The 20420-nt window shown below is 32.2% G+C and overlaps 2 protein-coding genes across 5 annotated transcripts; one reads left to right on the top strand and one right to left on the bottom strand.

The window, feature by feature from the left end:
* Nucleotides 1-45: 45 nt before the first annotated feature.
* Nucleotides 46-11252, bottom strand: LOC145563244 (uncharacterized). Of its 3 annotated transcripts, none has more exons than XM_081623690.1 (7): nucleotides 10949-11251; nucleotides 8450-8479; nucleotides 8257-8355; nucleotides 7275-7407; nucleotides 6683-6983; nucleotides 6526-6580; nucleotides 47-802 (listed from the first exon to the last, which is right to left on the bottom strand). In XM_081623690.1, exons 1-7 carry the CDS (start codon nucleotides 11075-11077, stop codon nucleotides 728-730), a joined length of 822 nt encoding a protein of 273 aa, XP_081479816.1. In that variant the 5' UTR covers nucleotides 11078-11251; the 3' UTR covers nucleotides 47-727. The 3 variants fall into 3 exon arrangements, with proteins under 3 accessions (XP_081479818.1, XP_081479816.1, XP_081479817.1); XM_081623691.1 differs by lacking the exon at nucleotides 47-802 and adding an exon at nucleotides 2251-2496 and having other exon boundaries at nucleotides 10949-11252; XM_081623692.1 differs by lacking the exons at nucleotides 8257-8355; nucleotides 8450-8479 and having other exon boundaries at nucleotides 46-802.
* Nucleotides 11253-16306: 5054 nt separating this feature from the next.
* Nucleotides 16307-20116, top strand: LOC145563243 (uncharacterized). Of its 2 annotated transcripts, none has more exons than XM_081623689.1 (2): nucleotides 16307-16626; nucleotides 19452-20116. In XM_081623689.1, exons 1-2 carry the CDS (start codon nucleotides 16504-16506, stop codon nucleotides 19740-19742), a joined length of 414 nt encoding a protein of 137 aa, XP_081479815.1. In that variant the 5' UTR covers nucleotides 16307-16503; the 3' UTR covers nucleotides 19743-20116. The 2 variants fall into 2 exon arrangements, with proteins under 2 accessions (XP_081479815.1, XP_081479813.1); XM_081623687.1 differs by having other exon boundaries at nucleotides 16307-16656.
* The last annotated feature ends 304 nt before the right edge of the window (nucleotides 20117-20420 follow it).

The raw sequence follows: 20420 nt of genomic DNA, 5'->3' as shown, positions 1-20420 counted from the left end.
GGCATTTGGGGACATTCTTGTTCAGCAGAATAACATCGTAAAAAATAGAGCTTCTTATTAACTTAAATAATGTACATCTCCATTTATTTCCCAAAGCAAAGCCATGGATGTCAAGAAACAATTAATGTACAATCAATCAATCAATCAATCAATCAAAGCCTTAATCCCAAAAGTGGGGTCGGCTAACATGAACCAAATTTGATTATTCCGTGTAGTCATCAACATAAATCTTTCTCCTCCATCCCTTACGATCCAAAACTTCATCCTCACGTAAATCCATGCACTTCATATCCTTCCTCACTCCTTCCAACCAAGTCATCTTTGGTCTCCCTCTTCCTCGTTTAATCCCTCCATGGTCCCACTCTTCCACTCTTCGCACCGGTGCACCCTCGGGTCTCCGTCTTACATGTCCAAACCAACGCAGACGATTTTCCCTTAATTTATCTACAATGCCCGCCACACCTACTTTCTTGCGAATAACCTCATTTCTGATTCTATCTCTTAAAGTGTTTCCACACATCCACCTTAACATGCGCATTTCCGTAACCTCCATCTTTTTAATATGCTCTTTCTTAGAAGCCCAACATTCTGTACCATAGAGCAACACTGGTCTTATGGCAGTCCTGTAGAATTTTCCCTTCAACTTTAAGGGAATGCTGCGGTCGCATAGCACTCCCGTGGCCGCTCTCCATTAATGTACAATGAACTCAAAAATAGAACCACCAGCTCATGCCCCAGAGAGTGCACTGGACAACGATTTATATGCATTCACGCACAGTTTGAATTTTTCTTCAGCTGCGGCCTGCATTTGAGTAACAGTCACCATGTTAAAGAGGAGTAAATATTGCCCACTACCAGGTAGGGACAACATATGTCCATACCTACATTGAAAAAAAAAAAATTCGCTAAGTGTTGGAAAATCAAAATCAGCTATTTTTATACTGTTATTTTAAGTCTATGCTTGTTATAATAAAGTTAAATACTGTTATATGTCCCTTCAATATTGTTATCAAAGTGTCGTTTTGCTCTTTTCAGTAGTACTTTTATTTGCATACTGTTATTGCCCAAGAAAAATCTGTTATTAAGGAAGACAATACTATTATTATAGGATTAGAAACTATTTTAGTAGTACAACTGGGAAAATTTGGTATCAGAGCCATACGGTTAAATCTAAGTAAAATAGTTAATTAATTTAAATAAGTAAGTAAAGCTGGAGAATACTAGACCATCTACTGAGTGCAAGAAGCCTGAATTTAAACACTACTATCATATTCCTGAAAATACTAATAATTTTGTCCCAGTCCTTAATTATATGGTAGATCAAATTGGTGAGCTTAAAGTAGAAGTTGGTAACATACATTGTCGTTGCATGAGTAGTGAACATAAACTATCAACAACGATATCAGATATTAGTAAAAACATAAGTGAGCTAAAAGAACAAGTTAAACAAGTACAACTTGCTTTAACAAACGAAGTAAGACATCAGTTTAATAAAGAAGTATCACCCAATAAGGATAAGGTTATTCCTTATAAATATAAGTATCCTTTTCAAAATTTAGATAAAAATAAGAAATTTACTGTATCACTCCCTAAAAGATCTAATAGTAATCAAGAAAAAAACAAAGAAACTAAAAATGAGCCATCATCTTTAGGAGAAAACGATTGAAGATTTGCAAATCTTGTTTGATAAAGAAGAGAATCCTAATAAACTAAATGATATCATGAAAATAATATCTGAAAAAATGATTGATGCTGGTGTAGTTAATGAGAATAACTATGCTACTTTAGAAGAAGACCTGTATCAACAAATGGAATTAATGAAACTATATGAGTTGGACTTTCTACCTATAAAAGTGATTAAACAAAAAATTGAAAATAAACTAGGTAAAAGGGTAATGGATAGTAATGATGTTGGAGTAGAAATTATTAATGAAAATAATAATGTAAACAATGTTATCCAAAGACCTAGGTATCAAGGAGAAGGAAGTTGCACACGACCAAGATACATACCAGGGAAGACTACCCGATTTAGTGTCAAGGTTATGCCAAATCAAATTCCTAAACATGAAGAGGTGACCCTTGAACCTATAAGTCAAACTGACTATAAGCTTAAGTTAGATGGTGTAAGAGATAGACAAGATGTTTTAGATCAATGGAAAAAGAGCATGAGTAGTGTACTCAATTTAAACACTGAATGGACTTCTGAAAATTTCCTAAATTACATCGAACATAGTTTCTATGGCTGTGTAGAAGATTGGTACGATGGAATAGATGAAGAAGTCAAAGCTACACTAAGAGCTAGTGAATCTCCTACTAGAATGTTCAGACAGTTATGTCAATACATCGAGTTAGAATTCATTGGTCCTAGAGCTGATCCTAATGAAAAACAAATGGAATATCAAAGAAAGTTAAGTAATTTGTCCATCTGTAATATGAAATATGTTGATAATTACATTGTGGAATTTGCGCGCAGCCAGCGTGGTGATAGGGTTACACCTACACAACGAGAGGTTGCACTTAGAATTTCTCAGTGTGATTTATCATTAATGGATCAGATAAATAAGCAACAAGAAAAATTATGTGAAAAACTATATTCAACAAATCCATTAGAACATTGGGAAAAGGATAAGGCATTTGCTAAGATAACTCTAACAAATCCTAATAAGATTATTAGAGTAAGACAAATGGTTTATACCTACCAAGATATATTAGAATTTGATGAACAAATAAAAGAATTGTTGAATAAGAAGTTAATTAGGAATATCAAAAGTCCTCATAATAGTCCAGCGTTCATGGTTAGAAACCATGCAGAAGAAAAAAGAGGTAAAGCTAGAATGGTCATTAATTATAAACAACTAAATGACAATACTGTTTTTGATGGCTATTACATTCCTAATAAAACCGTGCTATTTAATAGAATTCAAGGAGCCACATGGTTTTCTAAGATGGATTGTAAGAGTGGCTATTGGCAAATTAAAATGGAAGAAGAAAGTATTCCATTAACTACATTTAGTGCCCCTCAAGGGCATTATGAATGGTTAGTAATGCCTTTTGAATTAAAAAATGCTCCACAAATATTTCAGAGAAGAATGGATAATATTTTTAGAGAACTTAATCATTGTTGTTTGGTTTACATAGATGATATTTTAATCTTCTCAAAAGATTTAGAACGGCATAAGAATGATCTTAAAGCGGTAACTCAAAAATGTGCTGAGCATGGTATAATCCTTGGAAAAGATAAATGTGTTTATGCTAAACAAGAAATTGAGTTTTTAGGATTAGAGATTAAAGCATGACAAATAATATAGCAAAAACATATCCTAGAAAAGATTGAAAAATTCCCAGATAAGAATGAAGATAGAAAACAACTAGAAAGATTTCTAGGATGTTTAACTTATGCTTCTGATTTCATAGGAAATCTTGCTCTATTAAGAAAACCATTACAACACAAACTCAAGAAAGAAATCACTTGGAACTGGAAAGAAGATGATTCCAAAATTGTTCAAAATTTAAAAGCTATGTGTAAACATCTTCCTATACTAACACTACCTACTAGTGAAGATGATTTGATTCTTGAAACAGATGCTAGTAATGAGCACTGGAGTGCTGTATTAAAAGTCAAAGAAGGAGAAAGACTCTGTAGATATAGCAGTGGAAGTTTTAATAAAGCTGAGTTAAATTATCCTACCATGCAAAAGGAAATCCTTGCAGTTATTAGAGGGATCAAGAAGATCTTAATCTTCTTAGCCCCTAAACAGTTCTTAATAAGAACAGATTGCAAAGGCATACTTGGTTTTGTTAAAAAGAATTTGTCAAATATGCAAGCGCAAGGAAGACTCCTGCGTTGGCAATTATGGCTTAACCAATTTTCTTTTACTGTTGAACATATACAGGGATCAAAGAATTCTTTGGCAGATAGCTTGACCAGAGAGTTAGCCAATGGCGAAGAAGCACGAGACATCAGAAAAACCTCCTGCCCATCAACTAGAAAAGATGGAGGCAAAGAGAAAAACTCTTATTGAAGAAACAAATAAAGCAATGGAGCGGGTTTCACCCTCCACTTGGGCCTTGATGGAGGCCATGATTATTTCATTAAAAAGGAGATCTCGAGATGGTTTGATTAAGAGTTGTCATGTAACAGTTCGAAGGTTCCTAATGTACGAAGTAATGGTCATTATCCTACGACTCATTCCAGATGTTCAGGATATAATACTAAATAAAATAAAAGATAACGATTTCAAATTCTGGTACAATTTAGTTGTATCAAGGTCATACAAGTTGTATGATGTTTATGATCTATGAGGAAGTAGAATAGTGTTCAACACTAATTCCAGAGTGGGTACTGTGTCAATTCATCCACATTTTCCGGAATGGAGGACACCATATGTGGCGGAGCACTACAAAGCCTGGGATTATGGAATGGTTCATAGCATTGTTCCATTTCCTGATCACAATACTACTTTCATTGAGAAGCTCACAAAATTTCAAAAGTATGTATTTAGGAGAATTTATGATGCAACAAGATACAAAGGAAGAGTTGAACAAGTCCTTGTACAAAGTGCAAACATTGAAATGGTGGAAGGTAAAGTTAGCTCTCCACATTTCCTGATCATGTTTGAAGATGTTCATCGCAAAGTCAAAGATCCAATTTGTATCTAGCAAAGGCGAGTAAGGGATCCCACGGAGGCTAGAGCATATGGATTTTTCTATATTGCTCGGTATCTTAACCAATTTATGGCAATAAAGGAAGAGCCACCAATCATAATACATGTGGGAAATACTACAATAGTAGCACCAGAATGGTTAAAGAATTATTTAGAAGAAGGAGTATTACATGGTGAATCAGTGTATGACTATCTTGAACAAGTTGAAGCTGGAAAATATTTATCCTTAGAAGGAAAAGAGCACTTATTTGAGATCTTTGTCACATGGGATGAATCCTATGCTGCCAAATGTGTGATGGATCACGGAATAGAAGAAGACAACCAAATGTATGTCCATTATGAAGAAAGTAAGGACAACGAAGGTGGTCTACAAAATATGATGGAGTCCTGAACCCACACCAGAAATTATGTATTCTACTTTTTACTGTTGTAGCACGTTTTATTTGTTTTAAAGAATCTTTAGGAAAGCAGTGAACGATATTCACTTGCTGAGTCATGGTTTCTGTAAGCCATAGAAAGTGTCGGTGACCTTTTGTAAGCCTTCCCCTATATAAAGGGCATTAGGCAAAGAAGTGAGGGCAGGCTTGAAGTGAGTTTGCTAGAGCATTTCTAAAAACAAAAGAATTCTCTAGAGAAAATCCTCACCTTAAGAGATAGATTGGTTTTCCATCTCTCTTAACGTAGAGAAAAACTCTATTTCTTGTCATGTCTGTTTAGACTTTCTATTTTTATTTCTGTAAGAAATGAGTGTTGTAATCTTTTCAAATTAAATAAAATTTTCCTTTCAGAAGAAAATGTTTATCCTCTCAAAACTTATGTCACAAATGAGTTAGTTTTATGTTTAAAAAGTACCATCACAAATACAATAAAGATTGTTTAAGTAGAGATTACGATCTAAGGTAGGAAATGAATCAGATCTGTGCTGTGCCTGATCTAAGGAAGACGGGGTTGGGGTTAGCTACCTTGGTAAAGCCGGAAGCTCAGAACGCCGGAAGTTCCATTGTCGACTAAGTTCAGGTATTGGTCAAAACTCTCTACGTAAAACATTTTATATTGCGAAGCATGGTGGACTATTAAATGTAAAAGCTAATTTGTTTAAGATATAAGTAGTAAAGTAGTGAAAACTAGTACCAATAAAAGTCATATAAATTATCAAATTGAATCATAGTAATATTCTGTGTAAACCGTTAGTTTAAATCAAGGTACTGTTATTAGTTTATCAAATATTGTTATTTATTTATTAAGTACTGTTATTTACCTTAAAAAAAATAAAAAAAAATAAAAAATAAAAAAAAACTGACGTCACTTGGTATTGGGCGACGCGACCTATACCGGGTAGCGGTCCATCATTCCCCTGTTAAAGAGTGGCAAAGTCGTGTTTGAAATTTAGTGAGGGAGTTGAATGATCATTAACATCCCAGATAAATGCAGTACTCCGTATCCACTAAACTTCAAATAGTGATGGATAGTTTATCAGTATGTGATGGTACGAGTTCTTCTAACAAATAATACAAGTACATGTAAACAAAATTAATTCATGGACATTGCTGGATGATTAAAAAAAAAAAAAAAAACTTGTGAATATTTCAAGAAAACCCCATTTCCTATTTTCACTTCTTTTAGAGAAACACAGCTTCCCATGAATAAAATTACCATTCCAACAAACATCAATCTCAAGTCATCGATCAGGTGATTCAAGAGAACTAATATTATACTTTTTCTAGCCACTTCTGAGAAATTTAAGATGACAGATTCGGTCATATATTTAACTGGGTGACTAATTTCTTTGATGGGCAGCTAATTAGGTGACGCTAACTGTGCATTCGATGATGGGTGAAAAATTAAAATTTTGGATGCTAACCTGTGAAGGACCTTGATGTTTATCAGGGTGCCACTTCAGTGCCGACGAGTGAAAACTGCAAGGGTAGAAATGTTTTTTTTAGAGAGAAATTAAATAACATCCATGATTTACTGTTCAGCACCAAATTTGAGTTGATAATCCAGTCATTAGAACTTACGCAGTTTTCACATCTTTCAACTTCAGAGGACCATTTTGCGGCAGACCAAGTACGGCTCTATCTGAACATGATCCGACATTAAAAGCTTCATCTTCTAAATCAGATTCGTACGCTGTTTTCCATTCTTTCTGATGATCCCTTGTATTGTAATATGATTCTCTCCAGTCAAAACCAGGAGGAGTTGATCTATAAGAAGTTCCTGCCCATGACCATGAATACCATCTATTTCCAAAAGAAGCTTGAAAGATATGTTCAGGATGATCATCATCATCTTCAGACGCAAATCCTTTTCGAAACTTACCTAAGTGAAGCATCATCAACTTTATCAGAAGACTTTCGGTGAAGTAATGAAGATCTTTATAAACGAACTCAAAAGATTAAAATATAAGAGGTGTACATAAAAGGAGAAATTACAAAGTACTCCAGGAAAAATAAAAAAATAAATAAATAAATAAAAATAAAATAAAAAAAGGAAGATGGTATGCCATTATGGAGAGACTAGAAAATGCAAGAAATATCTACACTAATCAGACAGCAATTTGTTGTGCAGAAACGGCAGATTAGGAAAAATTATGAAGAAGCATAAACTCACGTCTCATTCTATGGTTGCGAATCTTTTGAGCACGAGAGTCTGACTTTGATCGTCCTTTATTAGTAGAGTTTTTTGGTTTTTCATCAGTGTCCGTGTCCCAATTATTTGCTCCATATGCTTTCTGTTCATCTTTCTGAAACATATAAATGCCAAACAAGTGTTACTAAACCTGACAATGCTTATCTGTTGCATCAAAATACAAATAAGTTCTTTACCGAAAAGCCGATGTAGGAAATATGTTCCTCCTATAATGCCTTGGTAACATGGTTCAAAAATAAATCATATTGCATTATAGTTATGCTGTTTCCTTATGTTTGGATAGAGAGAAATGGAGGGAAAAGAAGAGAAGAGAAAAGGAGGGATGCACCTTTGTATGTTTAAATATCGAATGCGAGGGAAGAGTAGGGAATTGGAAGGATCCATTTTCCTTTCCCTTTATAATAAACCAAATCCCTCCATTGTTGGAGAGACTTGGAAGAAAAATGGAATGTCACCTTCTCCCTCCCCTCACCTAACTTTCCCTTCCCTCTTTTTCATTCCCTTTCACTATTGTTATCCAAACGTAGTGTTAAGTGTAATAAAGAGTTTACTAGATCTTTATTGCTGATATATTATGAAGGTAGTCAAATCACCATCCCACAGAACTGGCATTTCGAAGAGTATCTACTTACATACAATGGAGACTAGACAATGAGTTCAAATGCAACAACATTGCTTTTCTGCTAGACAGTAGGCAAGAATGCAGAGACATCAAAACTCACAAGAAACCATGCTTTTAAGCCTTATAGTATAACCCAAATGTCTACTCCATAAGAGTAAAAATATAACCAATCTCTTATAATTTGAATGACTATGGAGGTTATAAGAAACCATAGCTTCAACAAATCATCTCTACCAGTTAAGTCATACAGCAAAATCTGTCCCTTAAGAGGAACTAAGCCAGTATGACCTGTAAATGAAAATAAACATGATAGTGCAATACCCGAGAAGAAATTCCTGACTCCCCATATTCAGATAAGAGACCCCAAAGTGCCTTCTTTGCATCAGCTCGCTTTTGGCGTGTCACATATCGGGCATAATTCTGGAATTTTGGTTCTACCATATGAGTTCATGAGCAATAAAAGAGGAACTGAAAGACAACGTAGAAGGTAAAAACAAAAAAGGGAGGTAAGTACTTTAGATGGTTGTTGGCCTCCGTTGAAGTCCTGGCATGGAACAAGGGGAAGAAACACTAGTCACTGTCACACACCTTTTCAAGACTTTTAAAGCCATATAAACAAATAGGGTGCGGATAGTAAAGCATTAAAACAAAAAAGGTGAGAACAGTTCTATCTTTAAGTTTAGAGTTAAGTTACCCCTAAGAGCATGATCATTAAACAGCAAGCATAAAGAACACATAGGGCAAATAAAAAAAAAGTCGGATGAATTTTTCAGTATATGTTGTTTCTATAGTGAATTAAACGATAATCCAATCACCTAATCCCCAAACAATCACAGAAAGCATGATATGCAAGATCAAGCAAAGAAAACCCAACCACTAGGATAGGTATGGTTCAAAGAATTCTATAAGAAGTCAGTGCTCTAAAGTGAAGAAGGGGACTTGATAGCAGAACAACGACCATCTTCCAGCATAGAAACATTATTCGAAACAAACTTAATAATACACATCAAAAATTTGAAACCTCTTACACTCATAAACCTGCCCTCAAAATTATCTCTTGCTTTAAGTGTGCTTAAAACCAAATATATGTTGCCACTTGCTTTCAACAAGAAAAAGGAATAGCACAAGAAATAGCTAAACTTAGACAGACTCTCAAACAAATCCATGCTGCCATTAAGCTTCGACAAGGGAGCTATAGAGCTCAAATTCAAACCTGGATGATTACCACCTTTCAAGAAAAAGCATATCCTCTCTACAGACTTCAACTCTCCCGAGAATCCAACATTCCAAACTCTAATCAGCATAATGAGATGAGACAGTTACTTAGTCAGCTATACAAATTGACTCATCCAAATTTTGAATCAACTCAGCACAGCTCAAGTCGTTAACAAATTGAGTTAAACTAGTCCATGCATCTTGAATAACATATAAAAAATAAAAAAGACATGAATAATAATTGTTAAGTTATGCAGTTTGATCAATAATTTTGTTGTGGAAGACTCTAACTTTAATGACTATGCAGACCTTAGTAATGATAATGATCCTTAAGATGCCCTAAAGTAGGAAGACAGTAGCTGTGCTGCTAAGAGCCTCCAATAAATTTAGCAAAGAGCCAATTCTGCAAGCTCAGAATAGAAACCTCGGAGAGTATCCTATACCAGATCTAGAAATATTACTACTTCTGCTGAATAAATTTAAAATGAAAAACTGAACAAAGAAACAGAGTTGTGGGATTCTTAAAAAAGCAAACCCATTCCCTGTAAGATTGCACTAATAGACATTATTTATCATTACCCTTGCTTATATGTCTCAAAACAAATAGGAAATAAGAATTCGGATAGAAAGCTTTTTTATAGGGATAGTACCACAACACCAAATGCTGCAAGACTAACATACGAGGGATAATCCTAGTAGATCCCAACTCTTTCCAAGGCTTCAATGGTTCCAATAGCTAAATGTTCCCTTCAATTTGCATATCAACAATAGAACAGTCGAGCTACAAAAAGGATTATGTTGGATAGAAGACACCCATGGGCTTTGTCGAACAGTCAACACTTCTATTAGAAATCCTAGGCTTCAGTATGTAAGTAAGGTATGTAAGCCCCCAAAAATCAAAGAAAAGAATTTACGGAGCAATAATGATGGATGTAGGCTTTAGGCTTATTGCCACATTTGCCAGACCATGTAAATATTGGTTCTCTTCTGTTCTTGTTAATGGATGTAGGCTTTAGGCTTATTGCACATTTGCCACACCATGTAAATATTGGTTCTCTTCTGTTCTTGTTAATCAACTATCATATTCCGTTTCAATGAATCCAACCCTTAATTAAACTCTCAATCTTGACACAACCGGCTTCAAGGTCCAACCGATGCAATACAGCAATTATCCATTACTTGTCCATACACCAAAAACCACTCCAATCAATCTAAAGCAGTGTCCAGTAAAAATAATACCTCACTTCCTAGTAATGTAAAGATGAATGGACAAGGACTTGTGACCTAGTCACCTACTATATAACACAGAAACTTCGACGAAGCAAGCAAACAAGTGAACAACGTGTTCTGTACCGGAATCCCAATCAGTGGTACATGTTGCGGTGTTGCCATGTTGGTTGCAAGGAAAATTATTCAAAATTGTCAATCTTTTCTCATGTCTGTATCATATCATTATCCAATTCCATAAAATAGCTAGTAACAGTTACAGATTACCTAAGATTTGAGTATTCTACGGTTTCAACCCATACATAGATCACCACTTCTAAAAATTACCAGTAAATACCACTCATCAAACTAACAATAATTCAATAGTTCAAATCTTAATTTCCAGTTACCCACATACTAAAGATTACATCTTTCTCCTTCCAATTCACACAATTTCTAATTAATTGCAGCACTGTCAAAATTAAATTAAATCCACATTCATCTCCACAATATTATCCACACAATATCAATCCATAAAACTTTACAAAATAAAATAGAATTAATTAACTAAGAAATAAGGAGGGTAACTTACAGAATTCCATTTGTTCTTCCATTTTTCATTGAAAATTGGAGTTGAATGGAAAGAAGCAAATTGTGTTGATGAAAAATTAAGCGAATTCCGCGAAATTAATAAGCTGCGGCATCTGGGTAGAGCCTGCATTGATGAAAATTCTGTTCTTTTTCAATGGAGTATCAATTAATTAAAGAATCGATGAAAAAAATTGAGACTTTTTTCTGCAATCCTGTTTGGATGAATCAATTTGATTCAGAGTATGAAATTGGGAAATTTTTTTGCTTAGGCCATCTTTAGGTCTTTGGGAGTTTTGGTTGCCTTGATTCAGGCTTTCGTGTTGCGCAGTTTTTTTGGTTGGGTTAGCCCAATTGGGTCATCTTGTCCTAATAAGGCTCGTGCCAAGATCACTTACCTTGGGATATACTAGGCGTCTAGGCCCGGATCACAGCTCAACTCAATAGTTACAGGCTTACAGCTCATTACGGGTAGTGTCACAAACAACTATAGAAGCATAATCCGAGTCCTGTGTGATTATATCATGACATGTTATACTTGATAGGAAGGACTCGTGTTCGATTCCTGCAAACAACAAATGGGAGGGGATTGGAATCTAACCAGCCAGAACTGATCCCTAAATCCGGATTAGCCCAGAGGGTGAACCGAGTGTATTAGCCCAAAGGGTGAATTGGGTGGAACACCAAAAATATCATGACATTTTATTGATAGATACGAGTATTATAGAATGATAATATTTGTCATATATTTCGGATATATTTTGTATATTTTGTATGCCTATCTTGAAGGTTTCCTAATGTAATTAGGCTTAGGTTTGTAACCCTATATATATTTATGGCATGCCTATATTGATTAATGGTATACATTCCAAATTAAGGAGTTTTTCTGAAATTTAATATGATATCAAAGCATAAAATTAGTCTTTTAGCCCATGTAATGTACGAGTTGTTCATAGAAAATTATATTGAGAGATGGTGAGAAAATACCAGCAAATTATTATAGGTGTAATGTGTAACCAAAAACATAATTAAAGAAATTAATTTTTTTAGGACTTTTATTCTTAATGAGGAAATTAAAAAAAAGGTGAAGGGACTAAAATAGAAAAATTAAAGAGAGAAAAGAAAAGGATTGAATTGGAGAGGGGAAATGAAGATGAAGCGTGCATGGGAAATGAAGATATAAGGTTTAAATTTATTTTTATTTTTTATTTTTTTTTTTTTTTTTTTGTGAATAGCATGAAAATCTAAGTTTAATGAAAGAGATATAGTGCTAAAAAAATTAAAAATGTAAGAAGACTTGTGGCACATTGGGTTGAAAAAAAATAAGGAAGTGTAATAAGATGAGGACCTAATGACCTATGTCTTTCTCGGTTGAGTTTCTAGATACTAAGTATAGATAGTATCATTAGTCACATGTATGGAGTCTCATACTCTTACAGTTAATAGATATCTAGTATTGGGTTGAATAATTCCTCGAGCTATTACATAGCTAATATATGTTTGATTCATTTCATTCACTATGCTTTGATTATTTCTTCGCAAACGCAAGCGTGACATGTGAGATATGACATATCCTAGTGGCAAGACAATACATCTGGTGTTAAATCTTAAAGTTTTATTTCTACATATGGTATAAACCACACTTCTAATTCTTGAACGTGGTAGATGACAAGAAATGAGAAACAAAATAAATTAATAACATTACTTCCTTTGGTTTTCATTGAGACTTTTTTTATAGGTAAGAAAAAAAGCGTCCTATCAAACTAAAATCTCTCACTAGTCAATTTAGTTTGGTTTAGTTCTAAATGGCCCGACTACTTATTTCTATGAAAAATGGAACTTGAGATTGAAAATAAAAGGTGTAATTTAAAATCTCCATATTTGCTTTTTAGGATGGGATCAAAATGATCGAAATATTTGATTGGAAATTCAAGTCTATTATCATGTAATAAGGTCAGGCGAGAAGTGGGATAAGGAGTGAAATGACACTCTTGACATCAATTAAAAAAAAAAAAAAAGAGAGAGAAAGGTGAGTTACTGAGAATATTTTTATCATTTTGTTATCTTATTTTTATTTTTATTTTTTTGGCAATATTGTTATTTATTTATAATTTACTTTTTTAGTGAAAAATACTCCGTAAACTATTGTAATAAACTATCAAATTAAATTACCATTCACCAATTTCCATTTTTTATCAACTTCCGAACGACCATAATTATGTAACAAAAAATTACTAGTATACTACATATAAATAAACCTAGAATATAATAATCCATATACTCGGTATTGATGATAAGGTTTGATTCCATGTCCAATTAACATCATAAACAAGAAACTAACCAACTTACCACTCCTAATAAAATACAGAACAATTTTTCATAATAGGCCAAATAATTAAAAACCAAAAAAACAATCCTATCACATTCATCTTGTCCATTTCTAACCAGCTGATAATCTGTTACAAGGACTTACAACAGATACAGATATTACAAATTTAATAGATTCTTACAAATACCAAATATTGAAAATAAATCAAATCCATTGAATTTATAATATTGCCAAGTGTTACCATAGCTCATAAGAATAAATTAAAGAATATCCAAACAAATTAATACGAATTAATACTTTATTAGTTTGGCATCCCTCCACAACTCTATCATGTCAAAAATCATACACAATTTTAATAATTACGAACAAATAATTTAAAAAATTGTAAAAAAATAAAATAATTGTTTTTTTGTTTTTATTATTTTTTATTTTTTTTATTATTATTCAGAAAATAATAGAGGGAGTACATAACTCAAAGTACTTGCCCCCACGATGATAAAGAAATGGTGATGCATCACCTAAATTACCAAACTTTTTATTTTGGAATTAGTGGGGCCAGATTAATTGGAATTAATATATTTTGTAAAAATGAACATGAATATAATTGGCTACCCAATAACATCATGAGTTCTTGGATTACATACATGTCACAACATCATATGGAAGAATATATTGTATTATGTTGGTGCTTCTACTATTTATATTCTAATTACACCTAATTGGAATTGTTAGCCAATTACTAGATCATGGAATTTGTGATTTCTTTGGAATGGAGCACATAGTTTTGTTTTGTAACATAAATTCTTGAACATAATATAAAGGAATAGGAAAACACACTATTACTACAGGAAATTGATGTTGAAGATTAGTTTTGTTTCGGAGCAAAAAATGGGAATCATAATTGGCATTTCAAGTGCGACAACGGGATAATTATAATATGGACAGTCACCTACACAAAGATTAAAATCAACATTCTTAAGAGGTGTTTTACAAAAAAATTACATTTTAATGCCTACTTAGGCGAGGTTTTACAATTTAAAGATGTTATTAAGTATTTAACATTGGGTTTTTCTAGTTAAATTGTTACGGGTATAGGATAGAAACTCTAATTAGGTTATTATTTCAACAACATGATGAAATCATCTAAGGGTTGAGTTACAATAATAACACAAGTCATAAATAAAATAAATATATAGGTCCTTTTTTTCATCATCTCTCTCTGCAATAAATACTTCCCTAATACACTTGTGATCGATTGGTCACACAATTTTAACCAAGGAAATCATGTAATTAGTCACTACAACCACTCAAAGGGTATTTAGGCTCATATTACCAACCCCAAAATGAATAGGTGAAAATGAAATAGAAAATAAATAAATTAAAGAGTTGATGTCAATCAATAATAAATGAGGATTTGGATTTATGATGAACAATCAGGAAAACAATAAAATTGAAAAGAGTTATAGTCAATCAAGGACAAATTGAAGGAGCTTTTGTCAATAAAGGATGACACCTTCTCATTGCACATTTGCACGTGTAAACTTGGCTAACATTAGAAGCACTCAAGATAAGCCGGTGAATATCAACTTCCCCACAAAAAATCAACAAATAAATTTTCTTATAACCAATTTATTTAAAATAAGATTATTTGGGAAATGAAAAGCCATGAAAGCTCTTTTAATGGAAATTTTTAGCAATATTGTACTTTTTACAAGAAGCGTAAGATATATTGATAATAGTTTATGTCAAGGAGAATCGAGTCGTGATTAGTGATAAACATGTAACATGGCTAAGCTGTATTGATATCGTTATTATGTTCAACGAGCGTTGAAATTGTCTACGTATGATACATGACATACGTCACACGTGTCTACCAGATACTAAACCTAGTTATGCAAAATATTCTCATTCAACCTAGACTCTTAAATATCATATATCTACACTAAAGCCTGTTCACATTTACTGAACTGAACTGAACTGATTGGAGTTGAAATGAACTGAACTGAACTAAATTGAGCTGAAATGAATATTTTATGACAGAGGGAAATTTAGAGCTGAACTGAACTGAACTGAACTGATTGGAGCTGAATTGAACTGAAATTAAGTAAATGTGAACGGGCTCTTAGTCGACCTAGATTATCCAAAACATATCAAGTATTTTATCCCTTACATGCTCTCTAGTCTAGAATTCAAAACAACTTTTTTTTTTTTTTTAAATTTTATTTGAAGAATCAAAACAACATAATTATTAGTCATTTCTAGATTATTTCCATAACAATATAACCATAATTTTATAATTCATAGCCTAAATCAATACTCGTAATAAAATGCCAGCAACAATGTATAACCACAGTCAAAACTTGTAAAATTTGCTATGCATAATAATGACATTTTTAGTAAACAAAAGATCACAAAACAAAAAAAATTCTACAGCCTGTGTCCAATAAGCTATTAGTATTACACCCTGTCCAATATAACATTCCAAAAAAAATTAAAAAAGAATTTTAAAAAATTTGTAAAAATAATTTTTAATCTATACTTATATATTAAAAAGCGTTCCTAAACAAGATATGTGCCACCCTTCACATGTATTAGGAGTATGCCACATCACCGTAATATACCACATCATCCATTGTAATATGAACGAACATGTTTCAATTGCAATAGAAATGTTTATCACAAGGTTTGAACACAAGACCAATAACAAATAAAGTAATGTTATTACCAACTTTGCTATCTTTTCATTGTGCTTCATATTCAATAATAATACACTAAATACTTTAATTTGTACTTTACAAGACATCAATTTGAGAGCATTTATTTAATTTCATTAGTTATTATTGTCCACTTATTTTTTGTAATTATATAGTTTATGATTTTATAGCCCAAATAATATATGTATTGATATTCAAAGCAAATCCCGGTGCATCGCCCGGGGTCACACACTAGTTTTAATTATAAAAAAAGGGAGGCTTAGCTGGCAGTTGTCTATATATTTATAACCTTATTCAACGCCGCAGAATGATTGTCGGAGCAGCAAATAAAAACTCAAAAAATTTCTATAAATAAAAACTCTTAAAAAGTTTTTCATTTGAGTTGTTGCATTTTCTCTCTCCCCTAAATATTTTGAGTTTTTCCAAAAAGCCCTTTAATTTCTCCTCCTAACAAGAGTTTTTGTGGAAGCTTTTGAAGGGAAGAGAAAGGGGTAAAAAAGTAAATTCATAAAGAAAATGGGAAACTGCGCAAACAAGCCGTTGACAACAGAAGGAGAAGCCCCGGTTGAAGTACCGGAAACAAAGGCAACAACAACAACAACGGTGGAGGATAGAGATATTCAAGTTGATCAAAACAAGGTTTCATCTCTCGCTCAAATAATGTTAGAGGTCATTAATCATATATTTATGTACTATATTCTTGTTTTTCTCATTCATTTAGACGTAACCAACCATGTTTTATATTTTCGGACTCTCCGTCTCCAAAAGTCCTTCTTGTTTTGACTTTTTTTTACAAAAATGAGATAATTATCATTCAAATACTAACAACATATATATTAGAATGGGTAGAGAACTTTTTTAATTTGACATGCATGCATACAATTTTTTTTTTCAGCATATTTTTGGTTATTATTTTGGGTACATATTTAAAGGAATTTGGTAAATTTATAAGAAAATATTTAAAGCTATTAGACGAGATGTGATTTCATCTCAAAAAATTCTAAATTTAATGTCATTTTACTCGTATATTATATATTTATATGTGATTTATTCTTAAGGTAATGCATATAACATGATTTTACTATTTAGGTTTTTTTTTTTATTTTTTATTTTTTTTTTATTTTTTTTTTATGTTTCCCCAATCCTGGATGGCAATAATCCAAGTATGTCATATGGAATATAAATATAACTCCGTAGAATATACTTCGTAATCAAAATTTTCATTGATGTTAGAGTACTATAGTGGAAAATATTTTTTTGACATCTTAAAAAATTCTAGTGGAAGCGTATATAAATATTGCCTTTGTCCAAATATTCTTGTCGTTTCCATTCCAAAAAAAAAAAAAAAATATTAATTGTGTATAATATACACCAGTAATAGTTGCAAATTTGCAATAATATTTTAATTTTCCTATTATAATATAAAAATTGTACAGTAATAATGTAATATAAATTATTTTTAATTATTGATAAACAAATTTGGACTTTTTTTTAGGTAATCAAGTGTTTGTGCCTGGCCTTAAGTTTTATTCTCTTTTTTTTTCCCCCCAATTTTTTAAAAAATTATCGTCCTTCGTAAATTTGCCAAATAATTGGCTTTACTTAATTCGTCTCTATTGTTCTTCCTTAAACCGTTTTTTTTTATATATAAAAAAATTCCAAATGAAGAAAAAAAAAGAGACGGAGTATTATCATTTATTTTAATTTTTTTTTGGAAAAAATAAATGTGTTGGTAGGATCATTATTTAAAATAAAACGTACTCTAAAAACAAAATTTCACTATTGTCATATTTGCAATGCCTGTAGTAAAATTTTGATTTTAGACTTTTTTATAAATAATCCTACCAAAATGTCTATTTTACCACTCCATATATTTTTGTATTTTATCAAAAATTATATATATTAAAAAAATCTAAAATTAGAAAGCCTAATTTCTCAAAGGTCACCATTGACGGAATCCAAACTTGAAAATTACGTAACCAATATCTTTAAATTACACAGTTGACAAGTCTTCTAGTTTAGTTCATTTTCAGATGACATTATTTTGACATGTTTTGTTAGTTTTTCAATTAGAAAACGTAATTGTTGACGTTGATAGACGATAAATTGATAATGATATCATATAGTATGAACAAATAAACGATAAAATTTTATCATCAATAATTATCACCATCAATATTAGTATATGTCATGAACTACTCCTTTCGTTCCTTAATTATTGACACGGTCAAACTTAACACATATGTCAATGCAATAATTTGATCTTAAATAGATATAAATTAAAAAGTTAATATTATGAAATTTTATATCAATATCTATTTAACAATATTTTTCATGTTAATTTTTTTTAATAGTGAAAAAAGTCAAAACGTATCATACAACTACAACAAAAAAGTGTAAAAATTTAATGGCAATAGAATAAAAACTTATACAACCAAATCCAGTATTTATTTTTCAAGTAAAAGCTAGAAAGTAAAACTTTGTAAGCTAGGGTAGAAATTATAGTACCATTTCGTAAGATATAAAAATTATCAACCTCTATGATTTTGTCGATCAAACATCTTCATCTTTCAGCTTTCAAGCATATATATTATGTGTCATAATTTTATTTATTTTTTTTGAGAGAATTATCTCTTATTTAGTGACACGTAATTTGGAAGTTTGTCGTAATCATATATGCCTAATAAAATGTCGTTTAAAACTACAATTGCGCAAGCTAAGACCGCAACATTTTCTTGAGGGTATCTTTTTCTTAAAAGTAGTACATACTTAAAGGGTTCAAAACGAGGAATCTTGTCCTTAAATCCCATTAATTATTTGTTAAAAACATTATAATTGTCAATTTTGAGTGTTGTCCTTTCTTTCACAGCTGTTTTTGGGACCCAAATACTCAGTCCATCTTTTCTTTATGTGGTCATGTTGATTGCTCAAGGAAAAAACACCCAAATATGTATGATTTGCCTCCTCCTGTTTATTTGCTCTTACCTTTATGTCTTTGTATTCCTTGCAACATTAGTTTGTCTTCTTAAAGTGTTTCTTCCACTCCCTTGTTTTTTTCATTTTAATTCCGCCTTTCCACATTTGTCACTTCTAATAATTTTATCGTCCCTACATAGAAGTACATACATGTTTGTACAATACATATATATCAGTCATTTCCCGTCTATATTATTGTCCAATTTTAATATATAATTCCATATGTTAGGTATACATTATTGCCGTTGTATGATATAGAATGAAAGGGAAATAATCGTATGACTTTTTTATCATAAGAATTTTCCTTACATGAACTATTGAATGTATTTGGACGAAGTTGTTGGACGAACATGCGTGCATGACAACATGACATTATTCATTCATTTGTCACAAGTCTTCAATGTTTGTTTATGATTGTGTTACATTACATTATTAGTTTATTTGTCATAAGAACAATTTCTCATGAACTATCTTTGATTTGTTTACAGGATGATGGAAAGAAGGCCGAAGCTGAGAGCGCCGTAAAGGCAGCTGAGGAGAAGGCCTCAGAGCCACCAAAGGTTGAGGAGGTAGCCAAAGAAGTGGCTATTGAGACTAAGAAAGAAGAAGCTCCAAAGCCGGCTGACGAGCCGAAGAAAGAAGAGGCTAAGCCAGCAGCCTCTGAGCCCAAGAAAGAAGAGACTAAGCCAGTAGTTGTGGCTCCAGCTCCAGCCACGGCTCCGGCTCCGGCTCCAGCTGCTGCCACTGCTCCAGCTCCAGCCACGGCGGAGAAGAAATGAGAGGCTAAATGAAGAAAAAATCAAATGTTGATTTGCTGTTCAAAGAAAAAAAAAAAAATTATACAAGAGGGGAAGAAAAAAAAAAAAAAATTTGATAATAACAATAAGTTTGTGATTTGGGTAGGAAAAATTGTTAATTGAAAATTTACATTAGTTTATTTGGGATTTTGTTTAAATGAATATGTGAATGTATGGGGACTATGGAGTATGGAGAGTGTTTTATGACTTTTTTTTTTTTTTTTTTTTTTTTTTCCTTTTGTGTTGTTTTTTTTAGGGGAAATTGAGTTTCATGAATTTGTTATTATTTCTTTGTAAACATTTTGATATGTTTGATTGTTCATTAAAATTGCTCTTATTTATTTATTTTGTGTTAATCTTTTACTACATACTGTATTCGCAAGATTAGCGTCTAATCCCTTAGAAAACATTATTGTCTTCACAAGCTTAATGTATGCCTTGAGATCAATGATGCAATGTTCCATAATTGAATTTGGAAGGTATAATCAGCATTGCAAGGTTGATAAAGGTTTTATTTTTTTCTCCTGCATGTGTTACCTAGTAGTTTTTCAAGTACTCCATCCGTTTTTATACTTGCAATTATTTGTCTAAAGACACTTATCGATACACATATTTGATCATTAATACGGAGTACATTTAATTTTATACGAGTATTAGTTT

The sequence above is a fragment of the Chenopodium album genome, chromosome 10 (genome assembly GCF_948465745.1).
Source record: "Chenopodium album chromosome 10, dcCheAlbu1.1, whole genome shotgun sequence".
Taxonomy (NCBI): Eukaryota; Viridiplantae; Streptophyta; class Magnoliopsida; order Caryophyllales; family Amaranthaceae; genus Chenopodium; species Chenopodium album.
Note: the sequence above shows the minus strand (reverse complement) of the source record. Positions and strands in the feature narration are given on the sequence as shown.

What these genes read in the sequence shown, in the direction of transcription:
- LOC145563244 (XM_081623690.1), bottom strand. Translation starts at nt 11,077, where the DNA reads ATGCAGGCTCTACCCAGATGCCGCAGCTTATTAATTTCGCGGAATTCG. An exon ending in AGTCAGGAATTTCTTCTCGG is followed by an intron (nt 7,408 to 8,256) that starts GTATTGCACTAT and finishes TATATGTTTCAG; the next exon opens with AAAGATGAACAGAAAGCATA. An exon ending in TCGCAACCATAGAATGAGAC is followed by an intron (nt 6,984 to 7,274) that starts GTGAGTTTATGC and finishes TGCTTCACTTAG; the next exon opens with GTAAGTTTCGAAAAGGATTT.
- LOC145563243 (XM_081623687.1), top strand. Translation starts at nt 16,504, where the DNA reads ATGGGAAACTGCGCAAACAAGCCGTTGACAACAGAAGGAGAAGCCCCG. An exon ending in TCGCTCAAATAATGTTAGAG is followed by an intron (nt 16,657 to 19,451) that starts GTCATTAATCAT and finishes ATTTGTTTACAG; the next exon opens with GATGATGGAAAGAAGGCCGA.